General features: G+C 36.5%; 1 protein-coding gene and 1 pseudogene across 2 annotated transcripts in view; one reads left to right on the top strand and one right to left on the bottom strand.

Annotated features, from left to right (window-relative positions):
* EVI5 (ecotropic viral integration site 5) overlaps positions 1 to 20195 on the top strand; it is a 169179-nt gene that overhangs the window by 97227 nt on the left and 51757 nt on the right. For both annotated transcript variants that reach the window (XM_037500545.2, XM_054691519.1), the window contains one exon: positions 163 to 258. In XM_037500545.2, coding sequence (XP_037356442.1) covers positions 163 to 258 — 96 coding nt within the window. The remainder of the gene's footprint in view (positions 1 to 162; positions 259 to 20195) is intronic.
* On the bottom strand, positions 14897 to 16291 carry LOC119236608 (programmed cell death protein 4-like; annotated as a pseudogene).

The raw sequence follows: 20195 nt of genomic DNA, 5'->3' as shown, positions 1-20195 counted from the left end.
TTATATCAGTAATTGAGGATATAGTGTCTTCTCTCATGCAACCATGGGTCCATGTCATTTTCTAAATTTGAGGCAGATTATAGATGTTTTTGTTTTATTATTGATTTACTATTGGTTTGGTTTTCTCATATGGTATATTTTTTGATTTGTTTGCCACCCTAGAACAAGGAAGAAGTGATGGCTGTGAGACTCCGGGAAGCAGATAGCATAGCTGCTGTTGCTGAACTACGGCAGCACATTGCAGAGCTTGAAATCCAGGTACTGTATGAAAATGATGAAGTACACAGAAAAATAACGCAGTAGTTTTCCTTCTCTCTGCATCTGAACAGTGATTGATGGCTTCATCCTAGTGACTGATTCTATCTTCAACACTAACTCTTTTCCATATCCTTTTTTTATTATAGTGAAATACATATAAAATTTACATAGTTCTTGTGACATGAAATGTGAATACATTGCTGTACAAACAGCCTCCATAACTGGCTTCATATTGCAAAACTGAAACTCTACCCATTAAACAACTCTCCATTGCCTCTTCTTCCAGTCTCTGGAAACCATTGTTGTATTTTGTCTCTGAACTTCTCTAGTCTTGGTACCTCATAGAAGTAAAATAATACATTATATGCTTTTTATAACTGACTTATTTCACTTAGCATAATGTCTTCAAGGTCCATTCATGTTTTAATATATGTCAGAACTTTCTTCCTTTGTAGGACTGAATAGTTTTTCTTGTACATGTATACCACCTTTGCTTATCCATCTACCCACTGAGGAACACTTCCACCTTTTGCCTGTTAAATAATGTTGCTTTGAAAAGGGGTGTCCAAATATCTGTTTGAGTCTCTGTTTTCATTTCTTTGAAGTGAGATTGCTGGGTCATGAAGTAATTTTATGTTTACTTTTTGAGGAATGACTATACTGTTTCCCAAGGCAGCTGAACCATTTTACAATGTACAAAGGTCCCAATTTCTCCATCCTCACAAACACTTGTTAATTTTGTGAGTGTTTTTTTTAATCGTAGACAATCCTAATGGGTATATTAAGGTATTTCATTATGGTTTTGATTTACATCTTTCTAATGATTAGTGAAATTGAGCCAACTGCATAATGTATTTGTAACTGGCTAGTTAAATCATGTTAGGTTATGCAATTTCCAGTTTCATCCTATACTTTTCTAACATCAAGAAAATTATAGTTTTACCATATTTGTCTTCATTTTATTCATAAAATAATAGGATTTAAATTAATTCTTTTTGTTGATTCTAAAATATTAAAGTGAAGAACCTCATAGGTGGCATGTTTTGTTTTAAAAGAAATATAACAATGTATCATTTATGAAAAAATAGAAAATGCATGAAAATTTTCTTATCAATAACTGTATTAACATCAAATAACTTGATTAAATGATCACTGGAATGATTCCTTGATTTTTTTTTTTTTTTGCCAGATTCATTGGTATTTTTCCAGTATTTATCCTTGGGCTTTGTAATTTCTGACTATTTTCTTAGCATTCTCTTCTTTAGCTTTCCTATCATCACTCATTTTTGCCTGCCTTCTTTCTTGTTTAAATTTTGTTTTCAGTTTTCTTTATCCATTCTGAATGTATTCTTTTGAGAATTCAAGTTTTGGGCTTTTTAAAATCTGTACTTAAATGAAAGTTCTCACTTACATGGCTTCAGGAGTCTTTTTTTTTTTTTTTTTTTTTTTTTTTAAAGATTTATTTATTTATTTATCCAAGCACTGGGTACAGTCAGAAGCACGGAAGGGTGAGAGAATTCACCAGAGCGGGGAACAGAACAGCAGACTGACGAAACACACTGCTGAGGGGAGCAGTGGGCATGGCAGGAGAGGTCTTTTGCGCCATGTGGGAGCCTCGCTGGTGGCTGGGGATCGAACCGACCCTGCAGAGGCTGTGGGCAGCTTTGCAGCCCAGCTCTCAACCGCTGCACCACCAGGGGAGGCCCAGGAGTCATCTTTTTTTTAAAGATTTATTTATGCATACAAGAGCTGGGGTACAGGCCAGAGATGCAGCAGGTAAGAGGATTCACCAGAGACAGAGTGGGGAACAGAACAGGCAGATTGACTGAAGTACACTGCTGAGGGGAGCAGCGGGCGAGTCAGGAGAGGTCTGCTGCACCATGTGGGTTGCTCCCTGCCCGGCCGGGGATTGAACTCATGCTGCAGAGGCTGCGGATTGCTTCATAGTGTGGTGTTTAACCCCTTGTGCCACCAGGGAGGTCCCAGAAGTCATCTTTATAACAGTGACTACTAATATATCTGCAGCCCTGGCATGTTTCCCCCAATCAATGATTTTTTTTAAACCTTTCTAAACAGTGTACAGAGAGGTTCATAAAATAAAGCTATATCATATGTATAAGTCACATATGTATACATTACCCATATAACCATTACTTAGGTCAGGTATGCCCCAGAAGTCTGCCTACTCACATCCTACTCCCTTATTCTGAATTTCATGTTAGTCACTTCTTTGGTTTTCCTTATAATTGTATTATCTTACATCTCTATTCTATACAATTTAGTTTTCTATTTTGGAGTTTTGTGTAGAGTACTATTGAATATTTCTATCTCTTCAGATTATTTTTATTAAAGTCATTTTTATTATTGCAGATGTTCCATTTATGAATATATCACAGTATATTTATCCATTCTATTAAAAGTGGTCCTTTGGGAATTTCCAGATTGGGGATGTTATTAACAATGATGTGATTATGAATAATCTGTGCACTACACTGACAACATGTAAACAAGTGTTTCTAGCATGTTTACCAAGGTGTGGAATGACTAGGTCATAAAAATCTGTATTTTCCAAAGTGCTGTACCAGTTTAAATTTCCAGCAGCATTATGAAAGTTCTTGTTTTTTCACATCCTTCCCAACACTAGGTGGTGTCAAATGTTTTATTTGGTGCTGGTCTTCTGGGTCTGCAGGGATAATCATTCTAGTTTTAATTTCCATTTACTTGAGTACTAATAAGTTGGCCTTTTGGATTTCTTTTGTAAAGTGCCTATTAATATTTTCTGTGCATATTGTTTGGTTGCATGGTCTTTTTCTTATGGATATGTAGTTTTTTACATATTGATGTTATGTTTTGCAGATGTCTATTTCCATTCTGTGACATGTGTGTTTTGTTGGGGGGTTTTGTGTTTTTTAAACTTACTCTGTCTTGATGAGTAGATTAACAGTTTTAATGGCTATTAGACAGCTTTACGTGGAAGTTACACAGATACTTCAAATTCATATTTAAAATCACATGTGTTCCTATTCCATCCAAACTGTTTTCCTTCTTTTTATCTCAAGTCTTGATTAATGGTAACATCTCCTGTCCGTTCCGTCAAATCTAGTAGGAACTTTTCTTACCTTCTGCTATATGTACCAAGGATGTATATATATAGTGTACATAAATTTTCAGCTTCACTAGGAGAAACCAAATTATTTTTTAAGGTGCGTATGCTAGTTAACATCTTAGCAATATTTTTCCTTCTTACCTACTCTTGTAAAATTTGCTTCAGATAATTCTTAATAATTCATACAAACTAAACTTTCTTGTCTAACTCCAGTTCCTTCAAAAGATAAAATGCCTGAGTAAATTTAAAACTAAATTAAGGTAATGTCAATTGTTTAAATTTTTTTTTTTTCTTGGGCCTCCCTGGTGGCGCAAGGGGTTAAGTCATAGCACTATGGAGCTGTCCACAGCCACTGCAGCATGAGTTCAATCCCCAGCCAGGGAGCAACCCAAATGGCGCAGCAGACCTCTCCTGTCTTGCTCACTGCTCCACTTAGCAGTGTATTTCAGTCAGTCTGCTTGCTTTGCTCCCTACTGTCTCTGGTGAATCCTCTCACCCTCTATACCTCTGGCCTGTATCATTTCTTATATGCATAAATAAATAAATCTTAAAAAAATTTTTTTCTTTAAATTTTCAAAGCATGTCTATTTCCCCACCACTCCCTTAGTCAATCTACCCCATGCCCTTACAAGAACAATTGTAGTAACTTCCTATCCTGTTTCCTTTTCTGCAGCCTCAGCTATTCCACAGAGCTGCCAGTTTTCTTTCTAAAACAAAACTTTTGACTACCTTTTACTACCAAATCAGTTGAAATGCCTCAGCATAAAATGATTGTCATTATTCCCTAAACCTGCATTTCTAATCTTATCTGTATTACCTCCCTCTCCTCACTTCCTACCTTTTTTTTATACATGCCTACACTTTTCAGAATTTTACATTCTGCATGCTACTAGTTCTTCATATTGCTATATATTTTTTAACCTCCTAGTTCTCTGCTTTTGGGGTATTTCTGCTTATTTAGTTTTCCTTTACTAGCTTGCTATTAATACATTAAGTGAATGTGTTTTCAGTAGATACTTTAATAATTAGCTTTCCTTCAGTAGCTCCTTTGTTAAAACCTTTCCTTTCCTCAACCATAACAATAATAATACATTTTAGGTTATCCTTAGTCGTGGAAATGTCTTAGATCATTTTCAAGTTCCACTAGGGGGAGAACTCAATCAAATATTTTTGTGCTTCAAATCTCTTCAACCCAGCTTTTCAATTACTATTACTGTCTTGTGAATGATTTTTTTTTTCATAAACCAGATTTTCTCAACCTTTTCATTTAGTAAATTATATCACTATACAACAAATTTTGTGACTGTTATTAATATAATTAAAGTTTACTTTAAATGTAGTTATGAAACTTAAAGATACCATATTTAGATGCTAAAATGGATTAGATGAAACACTCACTCATATAAACACAATAGCACTCTGTAGTAGAAAAACTTATGAAGCTTACTAAAAATGTTTACTAAACTTGTTTTCAAAGATTCTTCAGTCAACTTGAAACTTTCAGGTCTGATAAACTTCCCCCCATGTTATTCTGAGATAACTGAATCTGTAATATTTGTAATATCCTTTATAATAATGCCTTGCCCCCTGGCTTTAGAGGTATTGTTTTATAATAGCATCTCACAGTGAATTTAGCCTTTTTAAAGTGTAGCAGCTTTCAGATTTTAGCCATTTTCCTATAACTTTGCAAAAGTTATTATCCAGGTTCCTCATCAAACAGAATGATACTTATTGATGGATTTCAGTCACACTTCTACTGTAATGTTTCTTCAGAGTAGATTATACAACTATAAAATTGTTTCCCCTAAATATAAAAAATTATGATGCATTGTTTTTAATTGTAATCTTTTTTGACAATTCAGAATTACCATTATGAATTTTAAATACTATATAATCCTCTCACTTCATCAGGTCTCTGTTACCTTCATAGATAAATCTCATTTGGTCATATTTCTGTCTAAAGTATTCTCATCTCTATCCTCTTATGCTGTTTTATATTTAAGTATATATGAACAACATATTAAAACAGTTATTCCTCCCATAAATATTCAATTTTGTTGTCCACATTTCTCACAAGAATAGAAGCTCCATAAGAGAGGAACTTTTTTCTGTCTTACTCAATTGCTGTATTCTTCAGTGATTGATATATAGTGCCATCACTCAGATATTTGTATTTGAGTGAGTTAAATTAATACACTAATCATCTACTGTTGTTTCTACAGTGATTTTTAATGTATGTAATTTGAAAATTCAAATTTTTTAAATTCAGAGCTTATCACCATCTTCACACTTGCATCAACTTGCATACATTCTTTTCTGATTAGGTCCCTACTAGTTAAGACAGAAAATGCATTAGACCCTATCTACATTCATTTATCCTTATGTAGAAGAAATAACTGAGTCTGGAACCCTTCTTTGAAATATATTGAATTTCAGCCTCTGAAAACTGGTATACATTTATTGTTAGTATTAATTGTTTTTAATCACTTGGGAAATTATGACATGAGATTATGCTAGCTTTTATCTTTTAAAGGAAAATTTTTTCCTTGCCTTTGTACATACACTTTACATATTGATCTTATGGTTAGATGTCTCAAACTAAGGGAATTTCGTTAAATAGTCTGTAAAAGAAAATACATATCATACTCAGAATAAAGAGCTTTAAGAAATTTAATTATTAGGAACAAAAGGATTTTAGAATGATCCTAAGTGACTCTATAGTCACAACTTTTTGTCTTTTTTTATAACCAAATCAAGATTTTTTTAAATGAATTTATTTTTAATTGAGGTATTTGTATACCCATCAGGTATTGCCACCATTGTGCACTCATCACCAAATCATGCATAGTCCACTACCATTATCCATTATTTTTGTTTTTTCCTTATCTTTTTGTTTTCTTATAATTGCAAGAGATTCTGTAGTTTAAAGTATGGATTTTGTTGTTTTTTTAAAAATATTTATTTACTTACGCATAGAAGAACTGGGGTGTAGGACAGAGGTGTGGGGAGTGAGATGATTCACCAGAGATGGAGTGCAGAGCAGAACAGGCAGATTTACTGAATACACTGCTAAGGGGAGCAGTGGGCAAGACAGGAGAGGTCTGCAGCGCCATATGTGGGTCACCTCCCTGGCCGGGGATCAAATTCAGGCCCTAGCAGTAATAGCATGATGGTACTGAGACTTAATTCCTAAGCCACCAGGGAGGTCCCAAGAGTGTCGATTATTGAATCAAGCCACTTATTGGCTGTCTTATGTTTGAGTAGTTATCTAACTTAGTTTATATTTACCCCTCACAACTGTGGAATCTAAAATTAACTGCTTTAGAGTTATTGAGATTTAAAAAGATAGCATGTGTAAAATGTTCCTTCTTTCCTAACTAGGCTTCATTAGATAATTTTAAATTAAAAACCACACAACATTGTAGGGGCTTCCAAAAATTATAGCCAGACTGGAAAGTGCAGAAAGTCTTGGGTTCCTTTAGGTAGTTTTTATCCATCCTGGATAATGAATTTATCCCTTTCCAAGAATAATATGTAACTTCAAGTTAAGAATTGCTGTGGCTTACACTACTGGAAGACCACTGGACTAATGAGGAGATCAAAGAAGAAATTAAAAAATTTTTTGAATTGAACGACAAGGAGGATACCAATATCCTAAATGTATGGGATGCAGCAAAAGCAGTAATAAGAGGAAAATATATAGCAATAGAAGCTCACATCAAGAAACAAGAAAGAACTCAAAGAAACAACCTAATCTCGAAGCTCAAAGATCTAGAAAAAGAAGAACAAAAAAACCCCAAAACCAGTAGAAGAAAAGAAATAATAAAAACCAAAGCAGAAATAAATGAAATTGAAACTAAAAAAACAATCCAAAAGATCAATGAAACCAAGAGCTGGTTCTTTGAAAAAATCAATAAAATAGACAAACCCCTAGCCAGGCTCACAAAGGAAAAAAGGGAGAAAGCACAAATAAACAGGATCATCAATGAAAGAGGAGAAATCACAACGGACACAGCAGAAATCAAAAGAATAATCAGTAACTACTATGAACAGTTATATGGAAACAAGTTTAACAATCTAGAGGAGATGGACAAATTCCTACAACTCTACAATCACCCAAAGCTAGATAAAGAAGAAATAGAACACCTAAACAGAACCAATTACAATTAGCGAAATTGAAATGGTAATCAAAAACCTCCCCAAAAACAAAAGCCCAGGACCTGATGGATTTACAAATGAATTCTACCAAACATTCAGAGACGAATTAGTGCCTATCCTTCACAAACTCTTCCAAAAAATTGAGAAGGAAGGTATAATACCTAACACGTTCTATGAAGCCAACATTACACTAATACCAAAACCGAACAAGGACAACACAAAAAAGGAAAACTACAGGCCAATCTCCCTAATGAACACTGATGCAAAAATCCTCAATAAAATTTTAGCTATCAGAATCCAACAATGTATCCATAAGATAATTCACCACGACCAAGCAGGATTCATTCCAGGGACACAAGGATGGTTTAACATCCGAAAATCTATCAACGTTATCCAACACATCAACAAAAAGAAATATAAAAACCATATGATAATATCAATAGATGCTGAGAAAGCTTTCGACAAAGTGCAACACCCATTCATGATAAAAGCCCTTGAAATTCTTGGGATACAAGGAACATACCTCAACATCATAAAGGCCATCTATGACAAGCCAACAGCCAGTATAATTCTCAATGGTGAAAAGCTGAAAGCAATTCCATTAAGATCTGGAACAAGACAAGGATGCCCACTCTCACCACTGCTTTTCAATATAATACTGGAAGTCCTAGCCAGAGCAATAAGACAAGAGAAAGACATCCAAGGAATCCAAATAGGAAAAGAAGAAGTCAAACTATCACTATTTGCAGATGATATGATATTATACATAGAGAACCCCAAAAACTCCACAGAAAAACTAATTCAACTCATCAGTCAGTTCAGTAAAGTTGCAGGATACAAAATCAACATGCAAAAGTCAGTAGCCTTCCTATACACAAACAATAAATCTGAAGAAGAAGAAATCAAAAAAACCATCCCTTTTGTTATTGAAACAAAAAAAATCAAATATTTGGGAATAAATCTAACAAAAGAGGTAAAGGACCTATACAAAGAAAACTATAAAACACTGTTAAAAGAAATAGAAGAAGACACAGAGAAATGGAAAGACATCCCCTGCTCATGGATTGGAAGAATAAACATTATTAAAATGGCCATCCTTCCAAAAGCAATATACAGATTCAATGCTATTCCAATCAAAATTTCAATGTCATTCTTCAAAGAAATAGAACAATTATTGATGAAATTCATATGGAATCACAAAAAACCCCGAATAGCCAAAGCTCTACTGAAAAAAAAAGAAGGAAATGGAGGCATCAAACTCCCAGACTTCAAACTATACTACAAAGCCATAATCATCAAAACTGCATGGTATTGGAACAAGAACAGACATACAGACCAATGGAATCGAATAGAAAATCCAGAAATAAACCCACAGATTTATGGTCAACTAATCTTTGACAAAGGAGCAAAGACTATGCATTGGAGCAAAGAAAGTTTGTTCAATAAATGGTGCTGGGAAAACTGGGTCGCTACATGCAAAAGAATGAAGCTTGACCACTACCTCACACCATACACAAAAATCAACTCAAAATGGATTAAAGAACTAGACATAAGACCTGAAACCATAAAATACATAGAAGGAAATATAGGCGAAACACTACGGGATTTGCACATCAAAGACATCTTTACAGACACATCACCCAAAGCAGTGATAGTGAAGACAAAGATAAACAGCTGGGACTACATCAAATTAAAGAGCTTCTGCACAGCAAAAGAGACAATAACAAAAACAAAGAGAAACCCCACCAACTGGGAGAACATTTTTGCACCCAACACTAATGATAAAGGACTGATCACAAAAATCTGCAAAGAGCTGACGAGACTCAACAACAAAGAAAATAATCCCGTCAAAAAATGGGCAGAAGAGCTAAAAAGAAACTTCTCTGAAGAGGAAATGCAAATGGCCCACAGGCATATAAAAAAATGTTCAACATCACTTGTCATCAGGGAAATGCAAATCAAAACTACCATGAGATACCATCTTACACCAGTGAGAATGGCACATATTAAAAAAACTAGCAACAACAAATGTTGGCGAGGGTGTGGAGAAAAAGGAACTCTTCTGCACTGTTGGTGGGAGTGCAAACTGGTCCAACCACTATGGAAAGCTGTGTGGAGATTTCTGGACCTACTAAACATAGAACTTCCATATGATCCAGCAATTCCACTCCTAGGTATTTACCCAAAAGAGACAGAAACATCAATTCCAAAGAGCACCTGCACCCCTATGTTTACAGCAGCACTGTTTACAATAGCTAAGCTTTGGAAACAACCCAAATGCCCAAAAATAGATGACTGGATCAAGAAGATGTGGTACATATATACCATGGAATATTACTCAGCATTCAAAAAAGATAAACACATGCAATTTGCAGCAACATGGATGGCGCTGGAAGGGATCATGCTCAGCGAAATAAGCCAAAAAGAAAAAGAAAAATACCAGATGGTCTCACTCATAACAGGAATCTAGAAAACTTAAATAAGGGACCAGGAAAATGAATAACTTTAAGAAAGTGAAAATCAAAATCAACAAAAAACTATGAACCAGAGACACTTTTAGGGGGGCGGGGGCGGGAGGGGAGGGATTGGGGTCAGAATGGGGGGACTGCAATTGTATGGGGAATATAACAATAAAATTTATTATTTAAAAAAAAAAAAAGAATTGCTGTGGCTTTTTGTTTTTTCTAAAATGTTTACGTGAATGAATTTATTTCTGTCCTTTGTAAGTTCTGTTTAACTTTATTTGTTATATATTTACCATGTTTTGATATACAGATCTTATCACGTTTAAGTGATTCTTCCAGATACTAATAAAAGTATTATTAACTTGCATCACTGAATGCTTAAAATATACCATGCAGTTTTCTAAGTTATTAAGTATGTTATCCACTTACATAATCCTTAAAGCACTATGACAATGGGTATTGTTAATATTCCCATCTTATAGGTGAGGAAACTGAGTCATAGAGAAGATTTTAAAATGACACTTTGGGGCCTCCCCGGTGGCACAGCGGTTGAGCGCTGGGTTGCAAAGCTGCCTGCAGCCTCTACAGCACCAGTTCAATCCCCAGCCTCTGGGCAAGGGTCCCACGTGGCGCGCAGACCTCTCCTGCCGCCCGCTGCTCCCCTCAGCAGTGTGCTTCGTCAGTCTGCCTTTTTCTGCTCTCCGCTCTGGCTCTGGTGAATTCTCTTACCCTCCTGTGCTTCTGACTGTACCCAGTGTTTGCATAAATTAAAAAAATAAATAAAATAAATAAGTAAATAAAATGACACTTTGTATGAAAACCCACTCCCTTAATATTTTTCCAGGGTTAAAATGAATTAAAAAAATTTTTTTAATGAATTTCTTCTTTAATATTAGAAATACTCTCCTGGTAGTTTCATGGATTTTTTAAATAGCAAATAAGCTATTAAAAAATCTACTTATTGTGTAGCTGAAGTTATTACTAATTCCTTGTTTATCATTTAAAATATTTCAGTAGCTTCCCATGGCTTTCAGGACAGAATTCAAATTCTGGCTCTCAACTCTTATGGGCAAGAAGAGAATGGAGGGCCTCCCCTGTGGAACAGCAGGTTGAGCGCAGTGCTGTAAAGCTGTCTGCAGCACCGGTTCAATTCCTGGCCAGCCGGGGAGAAACCCACATGGCGCGGCAGACCTCTCCTGCCTCGCCCGCTGCTCCCCTCAGCAGTATCTTTGGTCTGTCTGCCCGTTCTGTTCCCCACTCTATCTCTGGTGAATCCTCTCACCCTCCCGCACATCTGGCCTGTACCCCGGTTCTTATATAAATAAATAAATCTTTACATAAGTAACATATTCAAAAAACTCCAAGACAAAAATGCCAGCCAAAACTATCCTGCAAAGCTCTTCTTTCTTTACGAGCCAAAAATAAGAACCGTCTCAGACAAACAAAATCTTCAGAAGTTTGCTACTACTAAACATCCATCCACTCCAAGAAATTTTGTAAGAAGCCTTAAAATCGGGCCTCCCTGGTGGCCCAAGGGGTTAAGCACCACACTATGAAGCAATTCACAGCCTCTGCAGCATGAGTTCAATATCTGGCCTGCCAGGGAGCAGCCCACATGGCGCAGCAGACCTCTCCTGACTTGCCCACTGCTTCCCTCAGCAGTGTATTTCAGTCAGTCTGTCTGTTCTGTTTCCTGCTCTGTCTCTGGTGAATCCTTTCACCCCCACTTCTCTGGCCTGTACACCAGTTCTTGTATGCAAAAATAAATAAATCTTTACAAAAAGAAGCCTTAAAATCCAGACTAATAGAGGAATGAACAAGAACTGCACAAGATACTGCATAGAACCACAAAATGATGAACAAAATGGCAATAATAGATTTCAAAGTATCAATATCCACCCTAGATGTAAATGCATTAAATTCACCAATCAAAAGACACAGAGTAGCATTTTGGATTAGAAAACAGCATCCAACCTTCTGCCGTCTTCAAGAAATATACATAAGATCTGAAAATAAACACAGATTAAAAGTAAAGGGCAGGGCTTCCCTGGTGGTGCAGAGGGTTGAGTCTTAGCACTGTGAATCTGTCCACAGCCACTGCAGCATGAGTTCAATATCCAGCCTGGGAGCTAACCCACATGGCATAGCAGACCTCTCCTGTCTCGCCTGATGCTCCCCTCAGTCAGTTCACCTGTTCTGCTCCCCACTCTGTCTCTGGTGAATCCTCTCACCCCCCTGCATCTCTGGCCTACACCCTAGCTCTTGTATGTATAAATAAAATAAATCTTTAAAAATAAATTAATAACAGTAAAGGGTTGGAAAACAATTCTACAAGCAAATGGCCCCCAAAAGAAGGCAAGGGGTAGACATACTAATATCAGATAAAATAGACTTCAAGCTAAAAAAGGTGATGAGGCATAGATACTATATAAACATCAAGGGAACAAAACACCAGAAAGACATAACAGTTATCAGTATAACTCACTAAGTGATTCAGGATATATTAGACAATTACTGTCATCTTTGAAAACAGATATTAAAGAAAATACATATGTGGTATAGGAGATTTCAATACCCTACTGTCACCGAGAGACAGACCAACAAGACAAAAAATAAACAAGGACACAATATCCCTAAATAAAGATCTAGACCACATGGTTCTAACAGATGTCTATAGGACACTGCATCCCCCAAAACTGAATACACGTTATTTCTCATGTGCACATGGACCTTTCTCCAGGATTGACCACATACTGGGTCATAAGACAAACATCTACAAGTACATGAAGATTGAAATCATACCAAGTATCTTCTCTGACTATAAAGCATCAAACTAGAATCAACTTTGAAAAGAAAGCAAGGAAACTCCCCACTACATGGAGACCAAAACACCACTGGGTTAATGAGGAAATCGAAGAAATTTAAAAATACTTTGAGGTGTGAATGACAATGAGGACACAGCCTCCAGAATGTGTGGGATACAGGAAAAGAAGCAATGAGGAATGTATGTAGCAATACAGGCTCACATAAAGAAATAAGAAAGAACCAAAGACATAATTTAATCTCCCATCTCAAAGAGCTAGGAAAAGAACAACAGAAAAACCCAAAATGCCAGTAGAAAAAAGGAAATAATACTTAAGGCAGAAATAAACCAAATAGTAATAAAAAAAGACAGTCCATAAGATCAATGAAGCCAAATGCTGGTTCTTTGAAAACAATAGAGCAAATAAACCTCTAGCTAGGCTTACAGAAAAAAGGGAGAAAGCGCAGATAAATACGATCACAAATGAAAGGAGAAATTACAACAGATATAGCAGAGATCAGAGCATAATTAGAGGTTGCTATCAACACTTACATGAAAACAAGTTCAACAATCTAGAGGAAATAGACAAATTCTTAGAATTATACAATCACCCAAAGGTGAACAAGGAAGAAACAGAAAACTCTAACTTACTATAAGCAGCAAAATTGAAACAGTAATCAAAACTCTTCCCCAAAATAAAAGCCCAGAATCAGATGGTTTCACAAGCGAGTTCTACCAAACATTCAAAGATGAATTAATGCCTATCATAAAAAACTTTTTCAAAAAATCGAGAATTGTAGCAAATACGTTTTATGATGCCAATGTTACACTAATACCAAGCCAGACAAAGAAAATACAAAATAAGAGAATTACACACCAATATCCCTAATATTCACAGGTGCAAAAATACTCAATAAAATAGCAAACCAAGCCTAATAATGCACCAAGAAGATTATACACCATGACCAAGTGGGATTTAGTCCAGGGACACCAGGATGGTTCAACATCTGAAAAGAAAACCAACAAAAAGAAAAATAAAAGCCGGATCATACCCATAGATGCCAAAAAACATTTGATAAAGTTCAACACCCATTTAGGGTGAAAGCCCTCGAAATATTCGGGATAAAAGGAACATAACAGAATAAAAGCCATAAGCAACAAACCCACAGCTAACATCATTTTTTAAAACTACTTCATGTTTTATTTTGTCATACATTCTTCTAGAATCAGGTTCACTTTTCCAATTTTGTAGAAAAATAGATGTTCCAACCACCAATTACTTATCTAGTGTTTAAGACTAATCAATGTTTCCTGGAAATGAATGTCTCATGACTAACTCATTTTCTTAAAATTCTTTAAGACAAATTACTCCCAAAGCACAGTATTTCAACAGCACCAGCAAACATAGGGTTTTAGCACCTTAAATTTACCCCCTAAATAACATGTTGTGTAAGTTAGTGATTTTACTATAAAACACTATCCTTGAAGGAAAGGGGTGCAGTTAGACATTGATGCAAAACTTGAAATGATTAGGTCATAAACATGGCACTTACAAAAGGTAGCTTATAAGAATATTCCAGTTAATAAGTGGTTACTTTTTTTTAACTTTTTTTTTTTAAAGATTTATTTGTTTATGCATACAAGAGCTGGGGCACAGGCCAGAGATGCGGGGGTGAGAGGAGTCACCAGAGACAGAACAGGCAGATTGACTGAAGTACACTGCTGAGGGGAGCAGCAGGTGAGTCAAGAGAGGTCAGTTGCACCATGTGGGCTGCTCCCTGGTTGGCCAGGGATCAAACTCGTGCTGCAGAGGCCACGGATTGCTGCATAGTGCGGTGCCTAACCCCTCACGCCACCAGGGAGGCCCCAGAAGTGGTTACTTTTCTATCCCCATCCTTTACGCTAAAAAAAGGGGGGGCAGGGGCAAAAATTTTGCTTTAAAAAATTCTCCTTAAATTTAAGTTTATAAAATTTCAGAAATGCCTTGTTCCCTAAACAAGTACTTAAAAAATAAAAACTGTGCTAACCATTCTTACAATTCATATATATATATATATATATGTATATATAATTTTATGACATCTAAGACTGCAAGAGTTCTTAAATTCAGTAGCTTACTGGTTTAAGATGACCTCCATCTCCTTCACTTAAAAAAACACTTTCTGCCCCTTGAAGGGCAAAGATCTCCTACTTATTTGGAAATCATCCCAGCTTGAAAACATTCCTCTACAAATCATTCAAGCACAGAGTATGAATGTGGCCATCCAGATTAACATTTGGAATTCCATTGTAAATTCTCTCATAACCTCTTCATTTGGTCTAGAGTAATCGTAGAAGATTTCCAAAAGGATCTTAATAAATCCAAAATCATCTTAAATGTACTTCCTCTAGTTGACTCTAAAACCATTACAATGGCTTTATATACAAGCTCATGGTCAAAATGAGGTACTTCAGTTCCTTGAGGCATTATTAAGGTTCAGCATTGTGTTCAGAGAGTAAATATTCTTTCAGCAGCATATCAGTCTCTTTAACAAGGTGATCATAGACTACTGCCCACCTCCAGAGCCCCAAACACTCCTTGTGCTTTCCACCTTTTGACATGCTCAGGAGCACAGTAGCCTTGTCTAGAGCAGCTCAAGCCTGTATACAATCTACACTTCTTTGCAACTATCAATATAGGTATTACATAAAATTCTATCTCCAGCAGCTCTAACAATAAACTCACCCACCAGCTGTAGTGCTTGAAGTATCCAATGCTAATTCACGTAGATCTTTCAGCAATTTATCAAATGATTTTTTACACACCATTTGTGCTCTATATCATCTCTCTTGGGTCAGAAAGGAGTTTAGATGTCATCTCTCTATGACTAACCTTTTCCGCCAATGCCATGGACACTGCCAGTATTGGTATTCCATTCTTCATTTCACCAAGATTTAAATCTCATAGCATTTCCACAACTTCACTAGTTTCTCCATGCTCAAAATATTCCTGTGTGTTTTATGTTAAAGTCTTCTCAAATGCCTTTTCATCTAAAGGCAAAACTACAGTTCCATAAACATAGTTCTCCTGGTCATTACCATAGGATCTTTCATTAATTCCTCCACATCATATGCCTGTCCAGATGTACCCCATACTCCTCTGCCTCCTGCACCACCTTTCTCCAGTAGTCCCTTTCCTTTCCCAGGTCTGGATCGCCTATCCAGCAACCTTTCCTTATGACTGGTTGGTACAGATATTCCACTTCTAAGGGCTTCATTTCCATTATCCTGGCTTAATAGCCTCTGCCAGAGTCCCGGAATGTGTTTTTCCATAATTACTTTTTTTGTGTGTGTGTTGGCATTAATTCTAGCTTCGTTAATGGAGGATGCTGAAATCCAATTTCCATTTATTTCATTCTTTATTTCCTCAGCTCAAGCACTTTCTTCATTGCCAGAAAAGTCACTTAAATTATCAGTACCTGTGGGGTTTGCATTCATTATCTGCTTATTTTCTACATCCATTATTTCTTAATTTTTCTTGCACTAATCAAATTACCAAATGGAAGTCTTCCATTAGGATTTATCCCCCTCGTGTTGCCACCACCGCTGCTCATCCAGGTCCCTGGTCCTTCAGCCTGACCCTGCTCCTTATCCTTGGCAGCCACCTCTGAGTGTCTCTGGCCCCCTCTCTCTGTTTTCACATCTAACATCATCTTAATGGTGAAAAACTGAGTTTTCCTTTTAAGATCTGGAACACGACAATGATGTTCACTCTCACCACTTCTTTTCAATGTAATACTGGAAACCCTAGCTAGAGCAATTAGGCAAGCAAAAGACATACAAGAAATCCAAATTGGAAAAGAAGTAAAATTATCATTATTTGAAGATGCTATAACAGATATAAAAAACCAAAAAAAAAACCCACCAAAAAACTAATTAAAACAATAAAGCAGTATAGTAAAGTAGCAGGTTCAAAAAACAGTAGCCTTCCTGTATGCAAGCAGTCAGTCTGAAAAGGAAAAAAATTAAGAAAATATCCTATTTATAATTATACCCCCTAAAATTAAATACCTGGGAATAAATCTAAGAAAGGAAATGAAAGATCTATATAAGGAAAATTTCAAAACACTGTTAAAAGAAATAGACAAAGACAAAGAAATTGAAACATCCCTTGCTCATGGATCAGGAGAATTAACATCAAAATGGCTATCCTAACAAAAGCAATTTACAGACTCAGTGCAATTCCAACAAAAATCTCAATGACATTCTTCAAAGAAATGGAATAATGGGCTTCCCTGGTGGCACAGTGGGTTGAGCACAGCGGTGTGAAGCTGTCCACAGCCTCTGCAGTGTGGGTTCCATTCCCGGCCGGCCAGGGAGTTATCTACATGGCGTGGCAGACCTTTCCTGCCTTGCCCGCTGCTCCCTTCAGCAGTACTTTTGGTCTGTCTGTCTGTTCTGCTCCCTGCTCTGTCTGTGGTGAATCCTCTCACCATCCTGCACATCTGGCCTGTACCCCAGCTATCGTATAAATAAAAAATAAATGAAAAAAAAGTATTTAAAAAAAGAAATGGAATAAATATTGCTGAAATTCATATGGAATCACAAAAACCTTGAATAGCAGAGATTTCCTGACTAACAGGGGGAAGAACCATAGGCATTATATAACCAGACTTCAAACTGAACTACAAAGCCACCATAATAGAAACAGTATGGTACTGGAACAAAACAGACACACAGACCAATAAAAGCTAATTGAAAGACTGGAAATAAAACCATTCATATGGCCAACTAATTCACAGCAAAGGAGCAAAGAATATCCACCGGAATAAGGATAACTTCTTCAAAAAATGGTGCTGGAAAAACTGGACCACCCCATGCAAAAGAATGAAACTAGACTGCTCTCTCACATCATACACAAAACCAACCCAAAATGGATAAAAGACTTGAATGTAAGACCTGACACCATAAAATATATAGAAGAAACATATAGTCAAAACACTCCATGGTGTACACCTCAGAAACATCTTTGAGGATGCATCTCCAGAAGCAAGGAAAATGAAGGCGAAGATAAATAGCTGGGACTACATCAAACTAAAAATCTTTTGTATAGCAAACAAGACAGTAACCAAACAAAGAGACATCCCACCGAATGGAAGAAAATATTTGCACACCATGCAACTGATAAGATACTAATATCAAAGCTCTAGAAAGAGCTTCCATAGCTCAACAAAAACAAAGCAAACAACACAGTCAAAAATGGGCAGAAGAACTAAAAAGACACTTCTCCAAAGAAGAAATGAAAATGGTCAATAGGCATATGAAAAAATGTTCATCTTCACTTATTATCAGGGAAAAGCAAATCAAAACCACAATGCTATACCACCTCACACCATTGAGAATGGCCCACATTAAAAAAACTAGAAACAACAAATACTGATGAGGATGTGGAGAAATCCTGCATAGCTGGTGGGAAATGGGCCTACCACTCCTAGGAATCTACCCAAAGAACACAAGAACACTAATTTGAAAGGAAATCTGCAATCCTGTGTTTATTGCAGTGCTATTTGCAATAGCCAAAATATGGAAACAACCGAAATACCCCAAAATAGATGAATGGATCAAGAAGATGGAATGAAATACCACACGCAATGGACTACTACTAAGCAATCAAAAAAGATAAACTCAGGCCATTTGCAGCAACATGGATGGAGCTTAGCTTATTAGGCTAAGCAAAATAAGTCAGAAGGAAAAAGAGAAATATCAGATGTCTTCACTTCTAGGTGGAATACAGGGTAACTGAACAGTCAGGAAAATGACAAAACTAGCAAGCTAACCATAGATCTGTGTATACAGCAGAGGGATGAGGGGGAGGGGAAGGGAAAGGGATCAAGACAGGTGAGGGAAGAGCACAAGGGACTGTGGCGATGGTTCATGGGTGATATGATGGTGGAGGAATTACGGAAACTGCACCTGAGGGAGAAATCAAATGTTGTACAAAAATGAACGCTGATGTAAGAAAAAAATAATTAATGAAAAAATAATGAAAAGTTGTGCTCTTTGAAGATTGTCAATGAAGTACAAAGTTAAAGTGTCTTTAAAACATATAACTGGTGTACAAAAACAATTTCTGGCCCTATTCACAAAACCCAACTTGCTCCGATTTCTCTCTCCCTTTCTAGATTTCTTTCCTACTTTTCTCACATTTCCTGCACCTGAGCCATAATAAGCTACTTAAGAATTCTTCAAATCTGTCACCCCAATTCACTGCTTTTCTTCTCCCGTGACCTTATTTCCGAGATAGTTGAAACTGGACCTGCCATGATCCCTGGTGCTCTGCTTCTCCCGTCCTGCTGCAGACCCCTCGTAAGCCATTCCACACTGTTGTCACCCCTCTCGTTCGAATGCTCAGATGTGACAAATGAGTCAAATTACTAATTTAAATGGAGTATTGATTTAAATTCAACAAGTATCTATGGAGTGCCTACTGTGTGCCATTCACTATTCTGAATATTTTAGATGGATTAGTCAGCTAAACACAAAATTTCCCTTTCCTCATCCAGCTTAATGGTAGAGAGAGAAGTCACATAAGCAAGATAAACGTATCATATGGTGTGTGATTAAAAAGATAATGAATACAATGGAGGAAAAACATGTAGGAAAGGGGGAGGATGAGGGTGTCAAGGATTGGGGACTATTGCTATTTTAAATAATGTGGTCAGGACAGGCTCACTAGAAGGTGATACTTAAAGATTTGAAACAGGTGAGGTATGTAGAATTGCGGGAAGATTTCCCTGCTAAGGGATCAAGGGGCTAAGACTAGGCACGCTTCTGAGTGGAGCAATTCAGCAGAAGTAGAGGAAATCCAAAGGGTAAGTAGGATGTTTTTTGTTTGGCCTATGAACTTTGGTCTTTCTCTGAGTAAGATGGAAAGTCATGGGAAGGTTTTGATCATGACATTATCACCTAAATGGCATTTAGCCTATTAAGAAGATATAATTGAAGTTGATTCAAGAAAAATATTCTTATAAGAATTTGTAATATTTAGATGGGAACAAATAGGGGTTAAAAATTGCCTCCTCCTGTTAGTAGAATTTTCCACCTTTTGATCCAAATGTTATTTATTAGGTGAGGACTTTATTTTTACATTAATTGTAAAAATTTTTACATTAATTGTAGAACTCTCCACTTTCCAGGTGGTGAAACAAAACAGAAAAGTTCATTTTTGCTCAGTTGAGGAAAATAGATGGGAATTGAACCCAAGTCTTCTGATATTTAACCTGAAATTGAGTTTGGATTTTGACTATTATAAAGATAAGCATGCATATTTATTTGTCATAACCATATTAAAATCTTCTGTGGCTGGGCACATCTGTAACATTCATGCTGCTTTGTTACAAAGAATGGAAATTTTAAAATTTGACAC

Source organism: Talpa occidentalis, unplaced genomic scaffold, assembly GCF_014898055.3.
Source record: "Talpa occidentalis isolate TD23 unplaced genomic scaffold, MPIMG_talOcc4v2.1 talOcc4.9, whole genome shotgun sequence".
Classification (NCBI taxonomy): Eukaryota; Metazoa; Chordata; class Mammalia; order Eulipotyphla; family Talpidae; genus Talpa; species Talpa occidentalis.
The sequence above is the reverse complement of the archived record's forward strand: the minus strand, read 5'-3'. Positions and strand labels throughout refer to the sequence as shown.